The 21,409-nt window shown below is 46.3% G+C and overlaps 1 protein-coding gene across 7 annotated transcripts in view; it reads right to left on the bottom strand.

Moving 5' to 3' along the window:
• Stat92E (Signal transducer and transcription activator Stat92E) overlaps window positions 1-21,409 on the bottom strand; it is a 177,660-nt gene that overhangs the window by 33,132 nt on the left and 123,119 nt on the right. For 6 of the 7 annotated variants that reach the window (XM_077669357.1, XM_077669355.1, XM_077669354.1 and 3 more), the window contains exon 17: window positions 17,327-17,387. In XM_077669357.1, the coding sequence (XP_077525483.1) occupies window positions 17,327-17,387 (61 nt within the window). Of the gene's footprint in view, window positions 1-101; window positions 134-17,326; window positions 17,388-21,409 lie in introns of all 7 variants that reach the window. The other variant, XM_077669361.1, reaches the window with a different exon arrangement.

The following is a 21,409-nucleotide window of genomic DNA, read 5'->3' as shown; positions in this document are numbered from 1 at the left end:
AGCACGGAAATGGCTGCATACAGTGTACAAGTGCTGCGTGTGCTGCTATGCAAAGCGTTTGTTCAGTGCAGTCGCGGAATACCTTTGGAAGGACAACTTACATGCATGTCTTCAGACAAGAAATATACAAAATCTATAAAAAAGAAAAAAAAGAGAGAGAGAAGGAGGTCTTGTAGGACAAGGCACGATGCAAGTGGACAAGATACAAACAACAGCTGCCACGGTAGTAGCACATCGAAAACACCATGGAAAACGACCACACACGTGCACAGAAGTGCTTTCCAAACATGAAGACAACACGCGCAGAAGACAGGCCAGGTTCGCAGAGCTTCATGGTTAAGTACCTACAAGTTGTAACAAGGCTTCAAGAACCCATGCTTTAGCTACAGGAGCTAAGCAAGCTGAGCAAACCTACTCTGTAACTAAAAAGTGGTTGAAACAAGATGCCACAACTCATAGTCAGCCCAAAACCTCTAGTATTTAAATGTACTCTTAATATAGTATTTAAATGTACTCTTAATACATAGCGTGTCCGTCTAGCCACTGAGCAGGGTTTTTCTTAGCTCTTGTTGAAAGAGATCATCGAAAAAGTATTCTGTCAAGACAAAAAGTTTAGAACTGTAACCCCAGTGACGTTTGGAAAAATGTAAGTAAAGTGTGAGGTTTAACGTTCCGAAACGACAACTGGGCTACGAGGGACACAGCAGTGGAGAGCTCTGCATTAATTTAGTCCGCCCAAGATTTTTTGCACTGACATGCACTGACATTGCACAGCAAACACGTATTCCTGTATTGTGCCTCTATCAAAATATGGCTGCAGCTGGGATCAAACCTGCGACCTTGGGGTCAGCAGCCAACAAAACGCCAAAGCAACTGAGACATTGTGGCGGGTGACTTTTGGAACAAAAAGCTGTGTTTGGCCTTCACGTATTACAAAATTGCTTCTTCAACAAAGATCACTAAAATTAAAAGGAGTGCTCTCGAAGTCTTGGCAAATAATGTAAGACCAAAAGTACGTCATTAAAATAATGTCAACCTTGCGCTGGTAGTGCATCGTTTTCAGTAAGCAAACAATGACAAGGGTGTAAGAGGCAAGGGTGTAACTGAAATCTCACTCATTACAGCACATACTATCACACTGGATATCCTAAAGACTTTCGGGATATTAGCGCAGGGTATGATGAAAGCGCCACAGAAATAAAATGCGCACAACCACCACATCCACACAAGATGTTCTAGCACAGTCGTCCTTGCAAATCTGGAGCTGTACAAATCAGGGGTGTGCTAATATTCAAAATTTTCTAATAATAAACCAAATAGCTTCCTATTCAATTCACTGAATGAGCCAAATGGTGCACCATGAGAATTATTCAAAATGAATCAGATATTTGCACAAGTTTTCAAATAGTTTTCGAATAACTGGCACAACATTTGAATAAGGCATGCCGTCGTTCTCTTTGACTATTTCGAAAACAGACCCGCTATGACATCGCACAGCATACTGCAACAACTGGTCCGCAAGGAATGGAGGGTTCCGAGCTGAAATGCAGTCCAAAAGAGTGGCGGAGTTCATAATGTTCGTACGTGGCCTCCATGGCAGAGCAATGCAGCAGCGCTTAGGCGTGTTTAGCAAACTTTGCCTTGAAGCCTGATCTCGAAGGCTATGGTTCATACGTAGCCCTCGCCCCTCTCGTTTACTGAGATATGGTGGTAGTTTACTCACTGTTGTCGTCAGTAGCAAAATATAAGTTTTCTAAATGTATGACATGGCTGTGATAGAGTTCATATGATGACTTCTTGTTGCATACCTCTTAGTAGAGGAGAGTGTTGATTCTTTTCATAGCCGTAGTTATAACTCCATAAGCTACAGTGTCATAACCGCAGTGCTGCCGGTAGCCCCTAAGCTGTTTCGCATGATTACTCATTGTGTATGAATACTACCACAAATAATGAATATTTGTAAAAATATTCGATTCACATTCAACTTGGTCCTAGCACATTCAATTTTTAGCCACACTATTCGCGTTTGTTTCGGTAGCACAACTATTTGTATTCGGTCCTGTTCTGAAGTACCATTCGCACACCCCCAGTACAAATGCATGGAGATGCTAAATGTACTCGAATAAAAACAATGATAAAAAGAAAAAGAAGGTCATGCTGTCAAAGCCAAACAAAATGTCAGGGCTGCATGCAGCGACCATTCTGCGACACTTGAGGGAAGAATGCAATAAGTGTCCAGTGCAACATGTCTTGACCATACTGGCGCCACCTACTAACAATGACCAGGTGCAGTGCACACACGGCCACACAAAGCTGAGAAAATTGGCAATGCAAAAGCAGTGCATGCATATCACTGCGCCACAGACAGGGAACAAAAAGAAAAGAAAGGCAGCCAATACGCATTCTCAGTAGAGCCAGCCCCGAAGTCAAGTGATGGCATGTCGAAGTTTTTGATGGTGGTTCACTGCAAAGCTACACACACTTTCAAGGAAAGCAAGGTTATCAACAAGCACTAGAACATAACTTGCCATTTGTTCTTAAAAGATACCAATCTCTAGCTAGTGTTACACCAAATGAGCTTAAAATGCACTTTGTTTATAGCTAGGTTGTACGTACCTCTGTGAACTGTTCTTATCACAGATGCATACTGAGTGTTCAATTTTGTTTTCTAGCTGTCTCTTTTCTCTTGCAATAGATTGTCTGTACAGAGACCAATACACGCGTTAAACGAACATGTTACTTATATCTCTTCACAATTTCACGTTGCTTAAAATATTCTTGTGCAAATCACATTTATTTGTTTATTCATTTATTCAGCATAACCCTAAAGGCCCTCACTCGAGGGTATTACATAAGGGGGGGGACAGTGTAAAAACATGTACAAGGAACATCAATAACAAGCAAAGGAACAATAAACAGGCCAGGTATAACGTGGAAAGAATAATTAAGCACAGAGAGTACATAAAAAAGCAGGCGATAAAAAACACATAATACAATTATAGGTTTAAAGAAAAAGATTAGGCATAACGGAAACTGGATACCCATACCAATTGTTTTGTTCCCTGCATTGAGCTATGTTGCGCGTTTGCTAAAATTATGCTGGCAAGCGGCGCTATTCTTCCCCTTATATAATTTCGACAGGCATGTTGAGAATCAGAAATGAAAAATACTAGTGTACGTATTAGGCACGAAAAGAACAGAAATAATCGCAAAAGTACAGCAACTGGAAAAAAGACAATATTAAAAAATTTCGAACATTTCAAATGCCAACGTCGCTGTGGATGAGAGCAAGAAATGTGGAGGAGTTAGATTCAATGGCTATGTGCGCTGGTAAATTGTTCCATTCTATGAGAGTGTGTGGTACTGCTCAGACCATTTTTAATGTAACCGCTTATAATGCGGGACAGCATTGTATACGGCTTTTTGTGACAACTGCTTCGATTCCCATGGAGTTCAATCTATTGGCGTACCGCTTCGGTTACGCGGCAGTGCGTAACCGAAGACCACATATAGTGCGGTTTCTTGAAAGCCTGGAAAGCTTGGCGGCCCGTGTACCGGCGGGTGCAAGGAGCGTGCTTCCCAGATAGACAAGAAAAGGGCAAAAAGGCGGGGCGGGGCAGCATTGCCAACATGGTTCAATGCAAGGCCGAAGGCAGGAGAGGATAGAAAGTCCAAAAGCAGGCGTTTTAAGAGCGTTAGCTCTTACTCATGACGTTCGGAAATTTCGTGGGGTCTGCTACCACCCTGCGATCACAGCGCCATCTGTGGCAGCAACTATAAAACAGCACATCTCGCATTGAGACTTGTTACCCCGTGTACAATGTATACATTCGTTCCGCTATGTATACTCCGACAAAAATGGGCACCCATCCGGGGACAGTTGTGTACCGAATTTGGTAGGCAAATAAACACCTACGGGTAGTGGTATAGAAATAAAACCACAATTAAATAATAGGTAAACGTTGTATACATGCAATTACTAATTGAAGCGTTACCATACTGCACCGCAAGCCGAATTATAGGTCCACCTAAACCCCCCAAACGAAGCAAATTCCGTTTGGGACGTATCCTGAGGGGGCACAACTTGACAACAGGTAGACATGCATTGATAGATGGCGCTAGGCGCTGATCACTCCGCTAGGTGGAAAAGCTTGTTTACTTTTCCGAATCGCTCAGGGTTTCCTTCACTGGCCCCGCTGGATGTGGAAAGACTTTCGTTCTACGCACGGCCAATAAAGCTAACGCTCGTTACTTCAACGCATGTTATTCTTACACTGTGCTTCAGCGTCTTCCAGACGGTGGTGGGTTTTTTTTCCTCTCATTTTCTGAAGCACCTCCGTTGGGCACACTGATTGGACAAAACTGCGAAGCACGTGATGGCACGGCCAGACGAGCATGCTGGAGCGGCGTCCAAAGCCGCATGGCACGACGCTGCAAGCGCTGTTCATGCCACGCGCGCGTGCGGCAGCATCTTGTTACACCTGAGCCCATGAGCGCGATATGTGTTGCCGCGTGTAGCGAAAAGTTGACAACGTACGCAAGTCAGCTCACAACGTGAGCAATGTCTACCAGCCTCGGTTTTCTTCAGTTCCGATGGTGTATGCACTTCCGAAAGCCAGGAAACTGCAAGCTCTCGAAACCAAGCACTGCGTTGTGAGGCACGTCGAGAGCAGTTTGAAAAAGGCCACGGTGGCAAAAAAGTATGTGTCGCCAATGCTACTGTGTCCGCCGTTTGAAAGAACAGCGACAAGTTGTGACAGCAGCTGCAGGAAGACTCCGCTTTGCTTGCAAGGAAGCGGATTCATGCGTCGAAGTAAGATGTTGCCGCTTTGTTCGCACGGTTTCGCGAGGTCCAGGCCCACGGCGTTCCTGTGAGTGGCTCGATATTGCAAGCCAAGGTCAGGTGCCTTGCAAACATTTTGAGGCATGATGGCTTCAATCCATTGAATGGTTGTATTCAACGTTTCAAGGACCTGCACGAGATAAGCTAGTCGTCGTCGCCGACCCCGACGCAATGTGTGTGAGAAAGCCGCTAGAGATGAATACATCCCGGCAGCTGTGTGAGGTCACGATGAGCCTGAGAGAGTGAGTGAAAGTGCAAAGACGCGTTCGACGGTTGCAACAAACTGCGCCTCTACTACGCTCAGAGAAACCTTAGTGAGCAAGCGCTGAAGTGGCTCACTGTTTTTGAAGATGAAGCCATTAGCAACGCAGTTCAGTCGCAGCACCAGACTAAAATAACGTCGTTCTTTCATTCATTACCACGCTTCGACAAAAAGGTCAAATAATCTTCTTTGTTGCCTGTGATCGCAGTGTTGTGCGTCTGATGCATTGTCAGGTGCACTTTGAAAGGTAGGCTGGCCATTCTGAAAATGCGAATGCATGGAAAAGCTACATTTTGGTTACAGTGCAGCACCGTTCATAATGCAGATTTTCCCGACTCCCGCGGTATGCGTTATAAGCTATCTATGAATGATTTCGCAAATGCAGGTGAACGACACGCGATGCGTTTAACTTTGTGCGGATGGTCGAGCCGCGGAAAGAAGGATGATGGTGATTGGAAAAAAACTGTGGTGAAGCGAAGGATGGTGATACAGTTTATGGAAAAGTGCTAGTCGTGATAGTTTACGGTGGTAAGACAAGTCTTCTAATTCGGCACAGTTCTTTAAGGCAGTGACGCTGGTAGTATGCGAGTAGTCTGAAAAAATAAAACGCGTAGCACGGTTCTACAAGGACTCAATGTTAGCTATGAGATAGGCTTGAACAAGATCCCAGATGGCTGATGCATATTCAATCTTCGGACAAATGAGTGTGATGAACGTGAGCTTTTTCAGGTGTGGGGGAGCCAGTCTGAGGTAGGCCGAGGGAGCGGTTGGTGGATGCTGAAGTTAGATTAATGTGGTTAAGCCATGTTAAGTCTGATTGCAGGTGAACGTTGAGGTACTTGTAAGTAGCTGTAAGTTAAACAGACTCGTTGTTTAGGAAATAAGTTGTGGGAATGCGAGAACTGTGAGTGACAGACAAAAGCTTAGTTTTAGAAGTATTAAGAAGCATAAGCCAAGATGTTCACCATGCGGTTACTGCATCCAGGTCAGTTTGCAAACATTGTTGGTCAGTGATATAAACAATGTTACAGTATATTACACAGTCATCGGCAAAGAGCTAACTTGAGAAGACACAGCGTTAGCGTTTCAGCTCTGAAGAAGAATTCCGCTCTTGAAAGCCTCGCAGACCGCCGCCGCATTGCCAGCCTCTATTTGCTCCACAAGTTTTTCCATAGTTCTCTAAATCAACCACCCTACATTACTCATCCGAACCGCATATCTCACCGCACTGCCCATCCGTTTCAGATCGCCCGCCCTGTGTCGCGTACTGCAACTTTTTCAGGTTCATTTTTTCTCCGAACTGTTGTGGACTGGAATGGCCTCCCCACCGATATCGCTGCCATCACACACCTGTCTGCATTTTCAGATACGCTAAGCAATTATTTCAAAGCAATGACTTGTACTTGTTGATCAACATATTAACCCACCCCTTATGTAATACCCCCTGAAGGGGGTCTTTAAGGTGAATAAAGTGAAGTGAAGTGAAGTGAAGTTAGGTAAATTGTTGATATATATTAAAAAGAAGAGGGGACCAAGAACGCTCTCGTGTGGTGCCCCAGAAGTGACTTAAGAATAAGTGGAGTTGTAGTTGTTAATGGAGGTAAACTGAAGTCTAGCGTTGAGAAAATCTGCAATCCAAGCAATAACAGCGGGGTGAACATTCAACTGAGTTAGTTTGGGCATAAACCTTTGATGAGGAACACGATCGAATGCTTTAGAAAAATCAAGAAAAATGGCATCAATTTGACCGCCAGCGTCGATGGATGAATGCAAATTGTGAACGAATGCGGCAAGTTGTGTGCCACAAAAGAAGCCCTTGCGAAAACTGTGCTGGTATTTAAAAATAAGACTGTTGCTTTCCAGGTACTGAAAAATTTGACAATGAATGACGTATTCAAGAAGTTTGCAGAAAAGTATTTGTTAGTGAGATATTTTATTTATTTATTCAATACTGCCAGCCTTGGTAGGCCCGGGCAGGAGGGGCAATACGAGATACAAGGCATGGTAACATTCAGCACACAAAATAAAAGATAAACAAACCAAAGACAACACATGCATGATTCGAACAAAAAATAGGTAAATTGAAAATTTTTTTTTTATGCCAGAACTGGACACACACAATTCAAGTCTTTATAAAAAATTGCCAATGTTCTCAGTGCTTATTAGTCCACTCAAAGGAAGCCGGTTCCACTCTGTTATTGTTCAGGGAAAATAAGAATATTTGTACAAGTTTGTTCTGGCACGATAAGGTGTTAAGGACTGGGTGTGACGATGTCTCGTTAATCGCGTCACTAGTGGTTTTAAGTAAGGGTCCGGGCTCATTAATAACTTGTTATTTTTCAACAAAAAGAGAAATTTTAGTCGCAAAAGCTTTCTTCGATTTTCCAGTGTCTGTATGCCATTAACATTCATTAAAGTTGTTGGGGAATCAGTAGTGCGGAATTTAGAAAAAATAAAATGAACTGCTTTCCTCTGAATCATTTCTAACGCATGGATATTAGTTTTAGTGAAAGGATCCCACACTGTACAGACATATTCTAATTTTGGTCTAATGATCGATGTGTAAGCTAAAAGCTTAGTTGCAGAAGGGGCTCGTTTTAATTTATATCTAAGAAAACACAGTTTACGGAAGGATGATGAACAATGTTAGAAATGTGAGCATTCCAACTTAAGGCATTAGTTATTGTTACACTAAGGTACTTATACTGCGTTACTTCTGATAGGCACCGTGATGATAGGCGGTACTGGTAAGATAGACTGTTTTTTGTTAGTTATTCTCATGAAAACCGTTTTTTCGGCATTTAGTTTCATCTCGTGTCTGTAACACCAATCGTTAATGCTGCTGAGGTTAGAGTTAAGCAATACTTGGTCCTCCGGAGTTTTAATTTTTGTGAATAAAATGCAGTTGTCCGCGAACAGCCTAATTTGGACTGGTTATGTGATAATGTTAACAATATATAGGGCGATAATTGAGCGGAGATGAACGATTACCCGATTTGAAAATGGGTATCACTTTAGCAACAAGCCCGTCATGAGGTATGAGACCAGATGATGATTGTGACAACAGAGTGGTTATTATTGAACTAATGGAGAGAGATGTGCTTTTAAGTATCTTATTATTGAAGCCATGTTGGTCAGAACTGGTAGAAATCTTAAGGTTATTAGTAGGCATAATATACCAGTTTGACTGACTAATATTTCTGACACTGATATGTTCGGAAGATTATTTAAGCCAAGCGCTGACGAGACGTCCTCGTTAGTGAATACAGAACAGAAAGCATTGTTAAATATTTGGGCACACTGGGTTTCAGGAACTGGGATACCATCATTATCAGTAAGAATTATATCAGGATTCTTATTAGGGTTTATCACTTTTCCAGAATCTGCAAGGGTTATTTGCTAGCACAGATAAGTCCTTGTTGAAAAAGTGGCTTCTGGTTGACTTGAGGGACGTTTCGTAGAGCTTGTCGGATTCCTTGTACTTTGTCCACGCACTCAAAAAAGCCTTCTTAGCAGCTTGTCTGTAAAGGCACTTCTTTTTATTATACGGCGGACAAAGCTGATTGTTGAACCAAGGTGCAGATTTATTCTGTTTGATTGAAACTACTGGAATAAAGGTATTGATAAGATTAATAAGGTTATCTTTGAAAAGGGTACAGTTATCTTGACAGAACGAGCTAAATAATCATCCAGGAATTCCAGAGAAAAAAGCTGCAGTTTGTTACTCATAGTTACATAGTTGTGATATTTTCGAAGGTGGAAGTCTGACTCCAGCTGTACCGATGGACAAAAACCCGTTTATTCACACATACAATCATATATACATAACGGAGAACAGAAGCGCCCCCTGGGGAATAAAGAATTCAAATGTAAAAAGAAAAAAACAACATACCCCCCCCCCTACATTTAGTGATTAGTTATATTAGTAGGAAACCCCAAGGCATGCACACTACTTATTTACACATATTTACAGACTATGTACACAACGTCAGACCGCCAACTAATAGGTCTGATCGTATTGGAGGCAGGCCAGTGGCCGGCACTCTCGGGTCGGCCGCTTTGAACGTAGCACTGTCGACGATGACGACGGGCTCATAGACTGCTGCTGCAGTATGCCAGGAGACCAAGCCTGCGTCCCGGGGGAAGGCGGCTGTAGCACGGCAGGCTGCAGCACATCAGGAGACCGAGGCTGCGGTGTGGCACTAAACTGGCTTGGTTCACAGGTGCCCCTCTCTGGAACCCTGGAATGCTTGGAGGCATTTCACGTACGGCCGTCTCGCAAGTCGGAAAGGGGCTGGTCCCCTCCTCTCAATCACTTTAGTTGGTGAAGAAAATGCGCACACTCCCTTGAAACGAACGGACGGTTTCTTAATACGGACAAAGTCACCTACGGCTATCTTCGTCTTCTTGGCAGCTCTCCTTTTGTCCGTGTAGTGCTTGCTGCTCTGCTGTTGACACCGGACCCTTCGACGGAGTCGCGCAAACTCCTTGGCTGGGTCTTCCGCAAATGCTGGTGCTGAGAAACCCACGACATCCAGCCTGATTCGGGGCACTCTACCATGTAGCAGAACTGCAGGGGCGACCCCTGTGGTGGCCTGTGGAGTACATCGGTAAATGGCAAGGTATTCTGTGACTGCTTGTGGAGTGGTCTTTCGAGCAATGCGACATAAAGTTTTTCAATATGCGACTGAACCGCTCTATTTGCCCATTTGCTTGGGGATAGTATACCGAAGAATGTGAAAGACAGATGCCTCTGTTTTGCAGGAAGGTGATGAACTCACGCGAAGTGAACTGAGGTCCATTGTCCCAAACGACCTCTTTTGGATAGCCTTCACGGGCAAAAACACTTGTTAAAGTCTTTCACGGTGCTCGTGGACACTTCGCTGCAACAATGTACCTCCGGCCATTTAGATTGGTAGTCAACAAGCGTTACAGCAAATCTGTGTTGTAAGCTGCATGCGCCAAAGGACCAACAATGTCTAGGCCAAGCTTCTGCCACGGTCGCTGAGGCCATTCAACTGGTTGCAACGGTGCTGGTGATGCGTTGGCGGACTTATCTGCCTGCAGGCAGATGGGGCAGTTTTTTATTGCCATTTCCACTTGCTTATCCATTCATGGCCACGAGGACCGCTCACGCAGTTGCGCCTTCGTGCGCGTGATACCCGGATCTGTCTCGTGCACGGTGCCGATGATCTGAGCCGTGAGGGAGGACGGAATGAGGTGCTCTGCACGCAGTAGCAGGTTATCAACAACAGAAAGTTCTTCCCGAACAGGGTAGCGTGATTTCGCCTCTTCTGGTATGGACTTCTTTGGCAGCCAGGAACTCAGCAGGAATGACTTGATGGTTTCCAGGCAACTGCCATCGAGGGCGGCCTGCCTGAACTTCTCCTTTGTCACGCAGGCTGGCTCAATGAACGAGGCAGTTTTTTCCTCCTTAGCAATCTCTGCCTCCGAGGTAGGTGCTGGCAGCCGAGAAAGTGCATCTGCTACAGCGTTTGTGGACTCCTTGTGGTATTCAACAGTGAAATTGTAGCAAATCAGTCGTGCACTCCAGCTTGTGATTCGGAGTGGGCGTCTTCCATGTCCTTGTGATGACAGCAAGGACACCAGTGCCTGGTGGTCTGTCCGAATTGCGAAATGGCGACCCCAAAGGTACGTGTGCCATCGCTCAGATGTCCAAATACATGCAAGTGCTTCTCGTTCACCGACGGAATATTTCCTCTCCGCAGGCGACAGTGTACGAAATGCAAAAGCGACTGTGTGGAACTCATGGCCACTTTGTTGCTCCAGGACTGCTCCCAGCCCACAGTCGAACGCGTCGGTCGACACAATGACTGGAAGTGACGGATCGAACATCTGGAGCGCTGCACTCGACGACAGCATTTCCGTAACCCTCCTGAAACTGCTGGCTGCTTCGGATGACCAGATGAACGGCTCATTTTTGCGAAGTAAGACTCTCATAGGCTCGAACACTTGTGCCAAGTGTGGAGCAACCTTGGAGTAGTATTCTACGAGACCCAGGAACGAACGGAGAGCGGTAACATCAGCTGGCAATGATGTGTTAACTATGGAGTCTACTTTCTCTGGAAGTGGCGAGATACCATGTGCAGTGACCTTATGCCCTAGAAACGCAAGTTCCGGAACGTCAAAGAGGCATTTGTTGTTCAATTTCAGGCCTGCCTTCTTGATCTTTTGCAGCACGGTCTTCAAGTTTGAAAGGTGTTCTTCTGCGGTCTTGCCAAAAATGATCACATCATCAATGTAGAAAAACACGCCAGGGCAGCGGGCGAGGATTGTCGCCATCATCTTCTGAAATGCCGCTGGGGCAGAAGCCAACCCAAAGCAAACTCTTTTAAAACGGAAAAGCCCGTCATGAGTGATGAAAGCTGTCAGATCCCTGCTGTCAGGGTGCAAGAGAACCTGATGGTAAGCGGAAGCCAAGTCAAGTTTTGAAAAGTGTGCAGCACATACCAACACGTGAAGCAGCTGAAACACGCGTGAAACACCGCCACAAGGCAAACGTTGTCGTCACTATAACACTGGGCACCATTCTAATTAACCTGGAAGTACATGATGGTTGAGCGTTGTGCGACGAATACGGTGCTGTGACCCGAAAGGGTGTCAAAGTGTGCATGCTTATATGGGGGCGGGAAAGGGCGAGCCGGTGCTGTTCCCAGTTGCCAGCCGAAAGCAAGCGGTTAGACCAGTCTTGGCGGGAGCAGTTGCTGTGGGCTTGATGGGAGGCTGCAGTTCGCTGATAGCTGATCCAGCAAAGCATCCGGATCATCGGGAGGCGGCAAGGCAAACCAAAAAAGGTCAGCAGGAGACAGGCAACCCAGGACAGCGATCAGCAGAAGCTGGAAGTACATGATGGTTGAGCGTCGTGCCACGAAGACGGTGCCGTGACCCGAAGGGTAGTCGAAGTGCGCGCGCTTATATGGGGCGGGAAAGGGCGAGCCGATGCTGTTCCCAGTTGCCAGCCGAAAGCAAGCGGTTTGACCAGTCTTGGCGAGAGCGGTTGCTGCAGGCTTGATGGGAGGCTACAGTTCGCTGATAGCTGATCCAGCAAGGCATCCGGTTCCTCGGGAGGCAGCAACACAAACCAAAAAGGTCAGCAGGTGACAGGCTACCCAGGACAGCGATCAGCACAACCTGGAAGTACATGATGGTCGAGCGTTGTGCCACGAAGACGGTGCCGTGACCTGAAGGGGCGTCGAAGTGCGCGCACTCATATGGGAACGGGAAAGGGCAAGCCGATGCTGTTCCCAGTTGCCAGCCGAAAGTGAGTGGTTTGACTAGCCTTGGCGGGAGCAGTTGCTGCGGGCTTGATGGGAAGCTGCAGTTCGCTGATAGCTGATCCAGCAAGGCATCCGATTCCTCAAGAGGTGGCAAGGCGAACCAAGAAAGGTCAGCAGGAGACAAGCTACCCAGGACAGCGATCAGCAGAAGCTGGAAGTACATGATGGTTGAGCGTCGTGCCACGAAGATGGTGCCGTGACCCCTCCAGTTATGTGCGTTTCGTCGTTTACTGCCATTTTAGATGTTCTTGGGCCCAGTAAAGTTGTTTTCTAGCAGCTTTTAGCTCTGAAATCTCTCCAGGATGTATCATTTTTCCTGGAAAAATAAAGTGAACTGAATTGAATTGAACTGTGCAGTTACTTAAATGTAGGATGTGCCCACTCTCCTGGCTTCCTGGGGCATTGTGCAAATGCAATAAGGGAGTAATACTCATTAGCATCCACCCAAACCATACCGCTACAAAGGAAAGCTATACAGCTTCATACTTAAATAAAACCATCTTGGTCCACCGCTTCAACGGTGCAGTCGCTCTACCAATTGAGCTAATCGGGATGGCTAGCATATGGTAGGGCAAGAGCGAATTGGCCAGGAACTCCAAGTGGGAACGGTGTTGGTCAAATGTTTAGGAGAACCCTTCAAGGTGGACTAGATTTGTGATAAGAGAGTAATCACTCACTGGCATCCTGGGTTAACCAATACTTGACGTACCCTTCCCATTTTGAGTTATTGATCAATTTTCTCTCGCCCTACCATAAGCTAGTCGTCCCAGTTAGCTTAAGAGGTAGAACGACTGCTTCAGTGACACAGTGGTCCCAGGTTCAAACCCTGGACCAGGACGAATTTTTCTTTAACTATGAAGTTTCTGTGGAAGCTGTATAGCTTTCCTCTGTGGCTGTATGACTGTGCTTGGGCGGATGCCAATGACTAATTACTCCCTTATTACAAATATACTTCACCTTGGGGAATTCCCCTAAACGTTTAACTGACACTGTGCAAATGACAACCAGAAATTTTTGATGCTGCAGCTGCTGAGTTGTCAGCACATGGGTCACTGAGTAGCTACCTTGGCCCATACTTCCATCACAAACACGAACACGAATGTGAAAGCTCCTACTTCGATAGAGATGTGTGCCCTCAACAATGTAAGTGCAATACAGCAGAAAATTCAGACATCAAATGTAGCTAGGTAACATGTTCCACCTACTGTACTGAATATTCACCATAGCCAATCGCCTAATGCAGTGGAATTATGTTAAGACACTTATTCTAATGTGCTGACAATATATAATAAGGAGGATAGCTATCATTGGCTAGCTACATACACCAAAAGACTGATAATTCAGAATTGGTTATCTGTACATTTCCCAGTGCCAAAATTTATTGCACGTACTTCACTGCATAGTTCAAGCAGACAGTCCACTAGTGATGGGATAATTCACTGACTCTTGTTACAGCCTCCAAGGCTCCCAATGTGGACAAATGCCATGCTGGTGGTGTGTTCCATTCATACCTTGGCTGTGAATCTAATGCGAGATGCGTACTGAAACCAATGAAGTGAGGAAAAAAACTGGAGTTATATTCGTGTAAATATGGTACTGTGATGCGAATGATTTATGGCAATTTTGGGGGGCAATTAGTTAATTCGGACCTTCGGATAAGTCGGACATTTTTTTCCGGTCCCTTGAAGTCCGATCCGAATTAACAATGTTTTACTGTAATGTTTCCGAAACGCCTGCTTCGTGAAGCTTTGGTTCAAAGCTACATGGAGCGCGCAGCGTGTCAGCGCATCCGCACCTATGCCAGAGCCGATCTGCGCATGCACGCGGCAACACACATGAGTAGGTGCAAGTGTGGTGCTCAAATCTAATAAAGTGCAACAGCGTGAGCACATGAGGGACCCAGCACGAGGCACACGGAGATGGGCACCCTTTGTGATGCCTGAAATGGGGTGGCGCTAGGCACATGGAGCATTTGTTTAGCAGGTGTCCAAGGAATCGCAGCTTAAAACGACGCAGTCTCAATCAGCACGGGTAGCTGGAGGTCGCATAAATAGGTTCCACGACCCACAAATATGCTAGCTCCGCATGGAGCTTGACTCCCGCAATTTCCGATGCCCATTTCAACAGAATGTCCACATAGCTTCAGTGAGTGTGACAAAGCTGCAGTGCACTCTTTCTTTTTCTAACGTTATGACCTTGCATGTTAGAAAATTACATGACTTTGTTCAAATGGCTCAGTTGACACAACAGACATTTTCAAAGAAACAAAAAGGAAACACTATTCGCACAGGCCGAGTTTAAAACACTGACAGCGAGATGACAGCAGAATAAATCTGTGCATTCAATATAACCAACCATTCGAAATAACTAGGTTGGATGAATCCAGGCTCGACTGCATCTACATGCACAGGCACACCTTGTGTGCACTGATGAAAACACATTGCACGAGCACTCTGCAACAACTGCACACAGAATGTACAAGTGCACACAAAAGTTTTTGGAACACGAAAACATAAAAAATGAGAATTATGGTCGCTGAATATATATACGCACCTAGGCATAAGGAATGCATGGGGCAGGTCGCAAAGGGCAATGCGAACCACATACTTCAGTTCGTGGCTACATGTTCGACTGCCAAGCAAATACAGTAAAAGCTCGTTAATTCGACACTGACGGGACCGCGAAAAATTGTCGAATTAACCGAATGTCGAAATATCGAATGAACCACAAAAAACATGAAATTGGTATTCAACCGGAAGGCGCCGCGCGTTCTTGAAGCACCTCGGCTTCTGAGCCTTTCCGATCACTAGGAGAGGCAGATGCTCTGTTCCCGTCATGTTGGCGGCAAGTAGCACAGTGACCCTTTCTTTGCTTCTTTTCCCTGCTGTGCAGGGGTCACCTTTAAAGGTGATCGTCTTATCCGGGAGTGCTTTAAAGAAAAGCGCTTTTTCGTCGGCGTTAAATATATTCGGAGCGTCGTACGCAGCTAGGTGTTCACGAAGCCCGGTGATCCGCCACTCCTCGATCCTGTCTTCGTCCACGGATGCTCTTTCGCCACACACACTCTTAAAAGTCAGATTGTGACGGCTTCTGAAGCGAGCAAGCCAAACTTCAGAAGCTTTGAACTCTTCAAGGTTCATTTTTGTGGCGAACCTTTCAGCCTGGGCACAAATTAATGGCCCATTCACAGGGAGGTAGGCCTCACGTGCGTTTCTAATCTATCGCATTACGGCTTCTTCAAGTTCCGGGTGGGCCGCAGTCCGCAGTCGTTTCCTTTTGTCACCGTAGGCTTCACTGTCAAACGCCTCCGTAATGCTGTTTTCATTCTTCACGTAAGTGGCCAAGGTGGTTCTTTTAACATCATACTTGACCATCACATCAGAGCGTGAAACACCATCCTTCAGCACCTTCAATATTTCCACTTTCGTGGCTAGGTCCTTCGCCTGGTTGTACTTCGGCCGCTTTGCCGGTGTCGCCATCGGAGCAGGACGCAATGGCGAGGCGCGCAGGCACGGCGCGCTACGCACTCGAAAACAGCACAGTAAACACGCTGGCAAAGCACGCAATATCCAGAAAAGGCGTGTTAGGGTTCAATAACCGCGATCGTAGCAGCAAGAAACACGGGGCAACGACGACACACGCCAAAACGAGACTTGCTGAAGATAGGGTTAACACGACGACTGAGCCCGACTGCAAGAGGCAACGAAGCACAAAGAAAGACACCGGGCGCTTCGGCCACTGCTAACCTTGCTTCCCTCGCCCTCTCTCGCACTGCTGATGACGATGACCGTACGGATGGCCTACGCTACATTCTTTTTTTCCAACTTTACAGTAGCGCCGCTCTTGGCGGGCCATGGAACTAGGTCGAATTAACCGATGGGTGGTAAAATTTGTCCGAATTAACGGGAGTTTTGCCCCATAGACTCCTATATATAATTTTGTAGGGACCATGCGTGCAGGTCGAATTATCCGAATGTCCGAATTAACGGGGGTCGAATTAACGAGCTTTCACTGTAAGCTGTTTTTTGTACTGTCCACGTTCCGAAAACTTTTGTGTACAACTGAAGACAGTAGCACAATGCACAAACAAGAAGGAGGGAAGCCCTATGTAGTAAAGGTTGACATCTCTCTGACGCTGCTATATCAGCCTCAATGGACTTATGTTACCACTCACAGAGTTTAAAACCAGCCGCAGCTGACTCCTGCCAGATGAAACCACGAAAAGACCACGGCTTACACCACCATGACCAGACATCCCGAAGCCATATGTGCTGAGAATTTTCTCAATGAAACATAAAACACCCAGCTGCAGCCAATCATCGCATGAGAGGTTGCACTTACTGGAACAACACAGCACGCCTACGCACCAAGTGGCCTCCTCGGAGGCAGGAACACACACACACACACACACAAAAAAAAAAGCATGCCATAAGGTGCAACTGTGCGGACAATTACCTGTTTTGTTGGTAGGAGTAGTGACAAGACACCACACAGTGCAGCAAACTACCCTCAACGGGAATTATTTGTGCCGCCCAAGTAAATGCTCCCCGCTCCCAAAGGAGGTCTGATGAAATTGCCATTCTGGCTTGCAAAGGGGCACAACATGGGCTATGCAACATGGGCTATGCTACACACCACCTTGGAAGAGTTGGAAATCTCTACAGTATGCAGACAAATGTATGCTCTAAATACCCTATACATATACCCTGTGCACGTGCCCTAAATTATTTCCCATATATGCATCCCCTAACCAAGCGCCCTATGCATTCCCTTTATGTCCATGCCATAGTATTCCTTCCATTCGCACATCTGGTGCAAATCTTGCTCCACGTCAAGGCCCATTATTTGCCAGTGCATAGGTAGCAATGACTTAATTAAAAAAAAACACACAACTATGATAAAAATGCACTTTCTGCAGCTTACCCTGGAATCTGAGTGACGAGCACTGGCTTGACATAGCCATTGCTAATGGCAGGCTGGGAGTCTGGAAAGGAAAAAAAAAGTGTCAAAGTCATTCTTCTAAATCTCACAGCAGGCAAACTGCAATGCCAAGCATAATCTGACCAGGATATGTCAGAATTTTTTAGCTGACCGGAATGTTCTTTAACATTTGAAGATTCCAATAAATATTTAGCTCCTTTTAATTATTCAGTCCCCAAAGAATCACCAAAACTGTGATTTAAACAGTCCATTTAACTAAAAGAAAGTATCAACATCCAAAAATGTCACCTCATTTTACCAATATAACTGTAAAAACTGACCAGCCATTTGCGCCTAAAACACGAATCAGCGTGCCGCATAGGCCACAGATGCGATTTAAGCCACACTTTCACATTAACTTCAAGCAACAAGAATGCCTCCGCAATGTCACACTCAGCGGCAATGCATGCATGCAGAAGGCATATCCTCATGAATCAGTGCCAACTGTGCTGCTGGTCCTGGTGTGTACTGTGCCATCATGTGTAATGTGCCCATGGAATCCTACTCCACTGCCAATGCTGAACGTCCTCAAAAAAGATCTTCGTTGATACACCACACCACTGATGCTACCTGGCACAATAACCAGGTCTGCACTCAGTAAGCCACATATGACAACAAGGCATGCACATTGCATAAGTGCACCACATGCTGTGTCCATAGCACCAGAGCAGCTGCTGGAAGTGACCACGTGCACTAAACTCCTCTATGAGTATCCCAGCAATTAAGGTGCAAAGGACAGCACATCGTAGCCTATTGAGAACAAGTGACCTCAACTCTCAAAAATCCTACTGACCCTAACTCTAACAACAGAAGAAAAAAATTAGCTGCACTGGTGAGAAGAGAAAGCTTCCTTTGCATGGCTACGTTCACAAATGCCAAACACTCTGCCGGAACGGATTGTCTGTAAAGCGTAGATGAAATGCCGGATGCCTGATGGGGCAGTTGCCACCTGCCACAGTGGGCAGATTGTGATGTCAGTAGGTCACATGTACTGCCATGTGACACCTGCCAAGACACCACGTGACACCTGTCACGTGACTGCACTGACGCTGCCCTCTTGAAAACCTAGCGTAGTGAAGCTTTCGCTTCAATATTTTGATAAACGAGCTTTCCAGATAAACAATACGCTGAACTTCTCAGTGCACTGGTCACACATTGCAAGTACTTCAAGCCTTCTATATAGCTTCATTTTGCTACAGAACCTCCACTATGCTAACCAAACAAGTGTAGCGGCATGGCATTAGAAGAAACATGGCAAACAAAAAGTGGCAATTGCTTTCATAATATTTTGACTGAAGGCCAGACGACGCTGCTACCCAGTGGACTAAGGAGGGAGGGAGGGGCAACGATGAAGATGGAGCTTAGGTAGAAGACACCAGCTTCTTCCCGAATGTTCGGCTCCCCTACCCGCTGTTGCTCTGGCAAACAGAGCATCAGCAACAGGCATGCATGTGCAACGTGCTACTGTTGACTTGCTCCTTGCACCGTCATACTCAGTGGGCCACATAACTCCGAGCTTGATGGCCCTGCTCAAGGCCAGATTTTCAGATATCCAAAATTTGTCCAGAAACCTTTTAGAATAAGCAGTGACAAATGCACAGTACCGATTACAGTAAAATGTCCAACTTGAAACGCCTTTAAATTGATTAATATAATGAGACACGAGTTTCGAGCTACCAACCGTGTGTAGTTCAGTACAACCTCGTTATAATGAATTCCGATTTTAAGCGAAAATTTGTTCGTCATATCCGATATTAGTCTTCAAAGTATGCCCATAAATTCCCACAAATGAACCCAAGCAAACGTTGCTTAAAGATGAGCAACATAATGTTGCAAAAACGTGCCATTCTTAAATCTAAAGCTTCATACAAACGCGCGAAACCTCACCCTTCATTTTGTGTTGGAGAGTGAAAGTAAACACACACAAGCAGTGATGCTGGCTGCGTGTGCAAATCGACTTGTTTGAAAAAATAACTACCGTATAAACGCGTGTAAGGGCCGCACCCGTGTAAGGGCCGCACCCCGTATTCCCAAAGGAAATATTTGAAAAAAAAAAAAAAAAATTCGTGTAAGGGCCGCACCCAAACTTTCCAGGAAACACGCAAGAATAGCCTTCGAAATACATGCGCACAGGAGCTTCGAGGTGCCGCCCATGGATGGCGCCCGAGGCCGCGGGTCATCATCATCATCTTTTCTTCTGCCGCGAGCTTCTGCTACTGTACTTCCGCTATCCATATCGGCATCGGTATCGCCAAGTCTAACTTTGTTCTGTTCTGGCTGTCAAAGCATGCGTTTTTTGGTGGTTGTATTAGCGTGGTCACTCGGCATAGTTGTTGCTCTCGTGCGCTGTCGTTCTTCACTTTTTCATGAACTGCCTCCGAGCATTGTCACTGTTGCACGATGGGCAAGCACCTCAACAGCTACACGGTGGGCTTTAAACTGAAAGTAGTGGAGTTCGCTCTCGAACACTGCAAGCGTGCCGCGGGCAGAAAATTTGACGTGGACAAGAAGTGTGTCCGACGGTGGTGCGGACAAAGGGATGCGTTGAAGAATACCAGCTCCAAAAAGCGCGCTTTCCGAGGCAAGCCATGCAAATTTCCTGAGCTAGAAGAAGAGCTGCTATGCTATTCAATGGAAGTGCGGAACAACGGCTACGCGTTGACAACAGACATGCTGCGCGTGAGGGCACAAGCCTTGGCGCGTGCTAAAAGCATACCGCACGAGGACTTCAAATTTCTGAAGAGGAAGGGCCTATCATTTCGGCGAAGGACCACGCTGTGCCAGCGGCTGCCCCCTGACTACACCGACAAGGTGCTCAGCTTTCAGAACTATGTCATCGGTCTGCGTCGTGAGCACAACTATATATTTTCGCAGATAGCAAACGCCGACCAGACCTCCGTGTGGTTCGACTGTCCCGAGAGCTGCACAGTTGAGCTGAAAGGAAAGAAGAGTGTTTTCGTGCGGACAACCGGCGCGGAGTGCCAACGGTGTACCGTTATGCTGTGCGTCACCGCGGACGGGCGGACGCTGCCCCCCTATGTCATCCTGAAAAGAAAAACGATTCCTAAAGACGTTTTCCCCAAGGGAATTGTAGTTCACGCCCAAGAAAAGGGCTGGATGGACGATGAGCTTGTGCTCGACTGGGTAAAAAGCGTTGCAGGCGCCATGCTGGCCCGACGATCGCTCCTCGTCTTGGACAGCTTCCGCGGTCACTTGACGGGTAGGGTTAAGGAACGCCTGCGCGGTATCCGCACAGACATGGCCGTGATACCGGGCGGCCTCACCGGCATGCTGCAACCCCTGGATGTAAGCGTCAACCGGCCTTTTAAGGTTGAATTTCGAAGGCAGTATTCGGAATGGATAGCCAATGGCAATCACGACGAGACGTTGACAGGGCGGCTTAAGAGGGCACCGCTCGCGACTGTGCTTGGATGGATTTTGTCCGCGTAGAATTCCGTGTCGACCGACATTGTAACCCAGAGTTTCAAAGTGACCGGAATTTCAAACAGTTTAGACGGGACCGAAGACGACTTTCTGTGGGCTGAACATTTACCTGAACACAGCACCAGCTCGGAGTCTGAAGACTCCGTGAGTGATGCCTGAACGGTAAATAAATGCCGCGCATTCCAGATTGGTTTGCTTTCACTTGAAAAAAAATTTTTTTTTTTTCGAAAATTGCGTGTATGGGCCGCACCCCGAAATTTGCCTTCCGAATCTGGGAAAAAAAGTGCGGCCCTTACACGCGTTTATACAGTACCTTTGTTTCGCGCGACTGAGAGTAGTCAAGACTTCTTGATGAAATGAGCTCTATGTACACAAAACTTTTCGCAAAGGCTCAGGTGACGGCGGCAAGAGGCGAGCGGTGCTGTTGCACAAAATGTTTTGCCCGTGTTGCCTGCCTCATTGCTAGGTTCTACATCCACAGAAAACTTCGCTGGTCGCCTGGAAGTGCATGTGCGACACAGGTCCAGTTTATATGCTCCTCCCAGTCTTCACCTCAGCTAGCACACTAGCGTGGTCATTGGT

The sequence above is a fragment of the Amblyomma americanum genome, chromosome 6, assembly GCF_052857255.1.
Source record: "Amblyomma americanum isolate KBUSLIRL-KWMA chromosome 6, ASM5285725v1, whole genome shotgun sequence".
Classification (NCBI taxonomy): Eukaryota; Metazoa; Arthropoda; class Arachnida; order Ixodida; family Ixodidae; genus Amblyomma; species Amblyomma americanum.
Note: the sequence above shows the minus strand (reverse complement) of the source record. Positions and strands in the feature narration are given on the sequence as shown.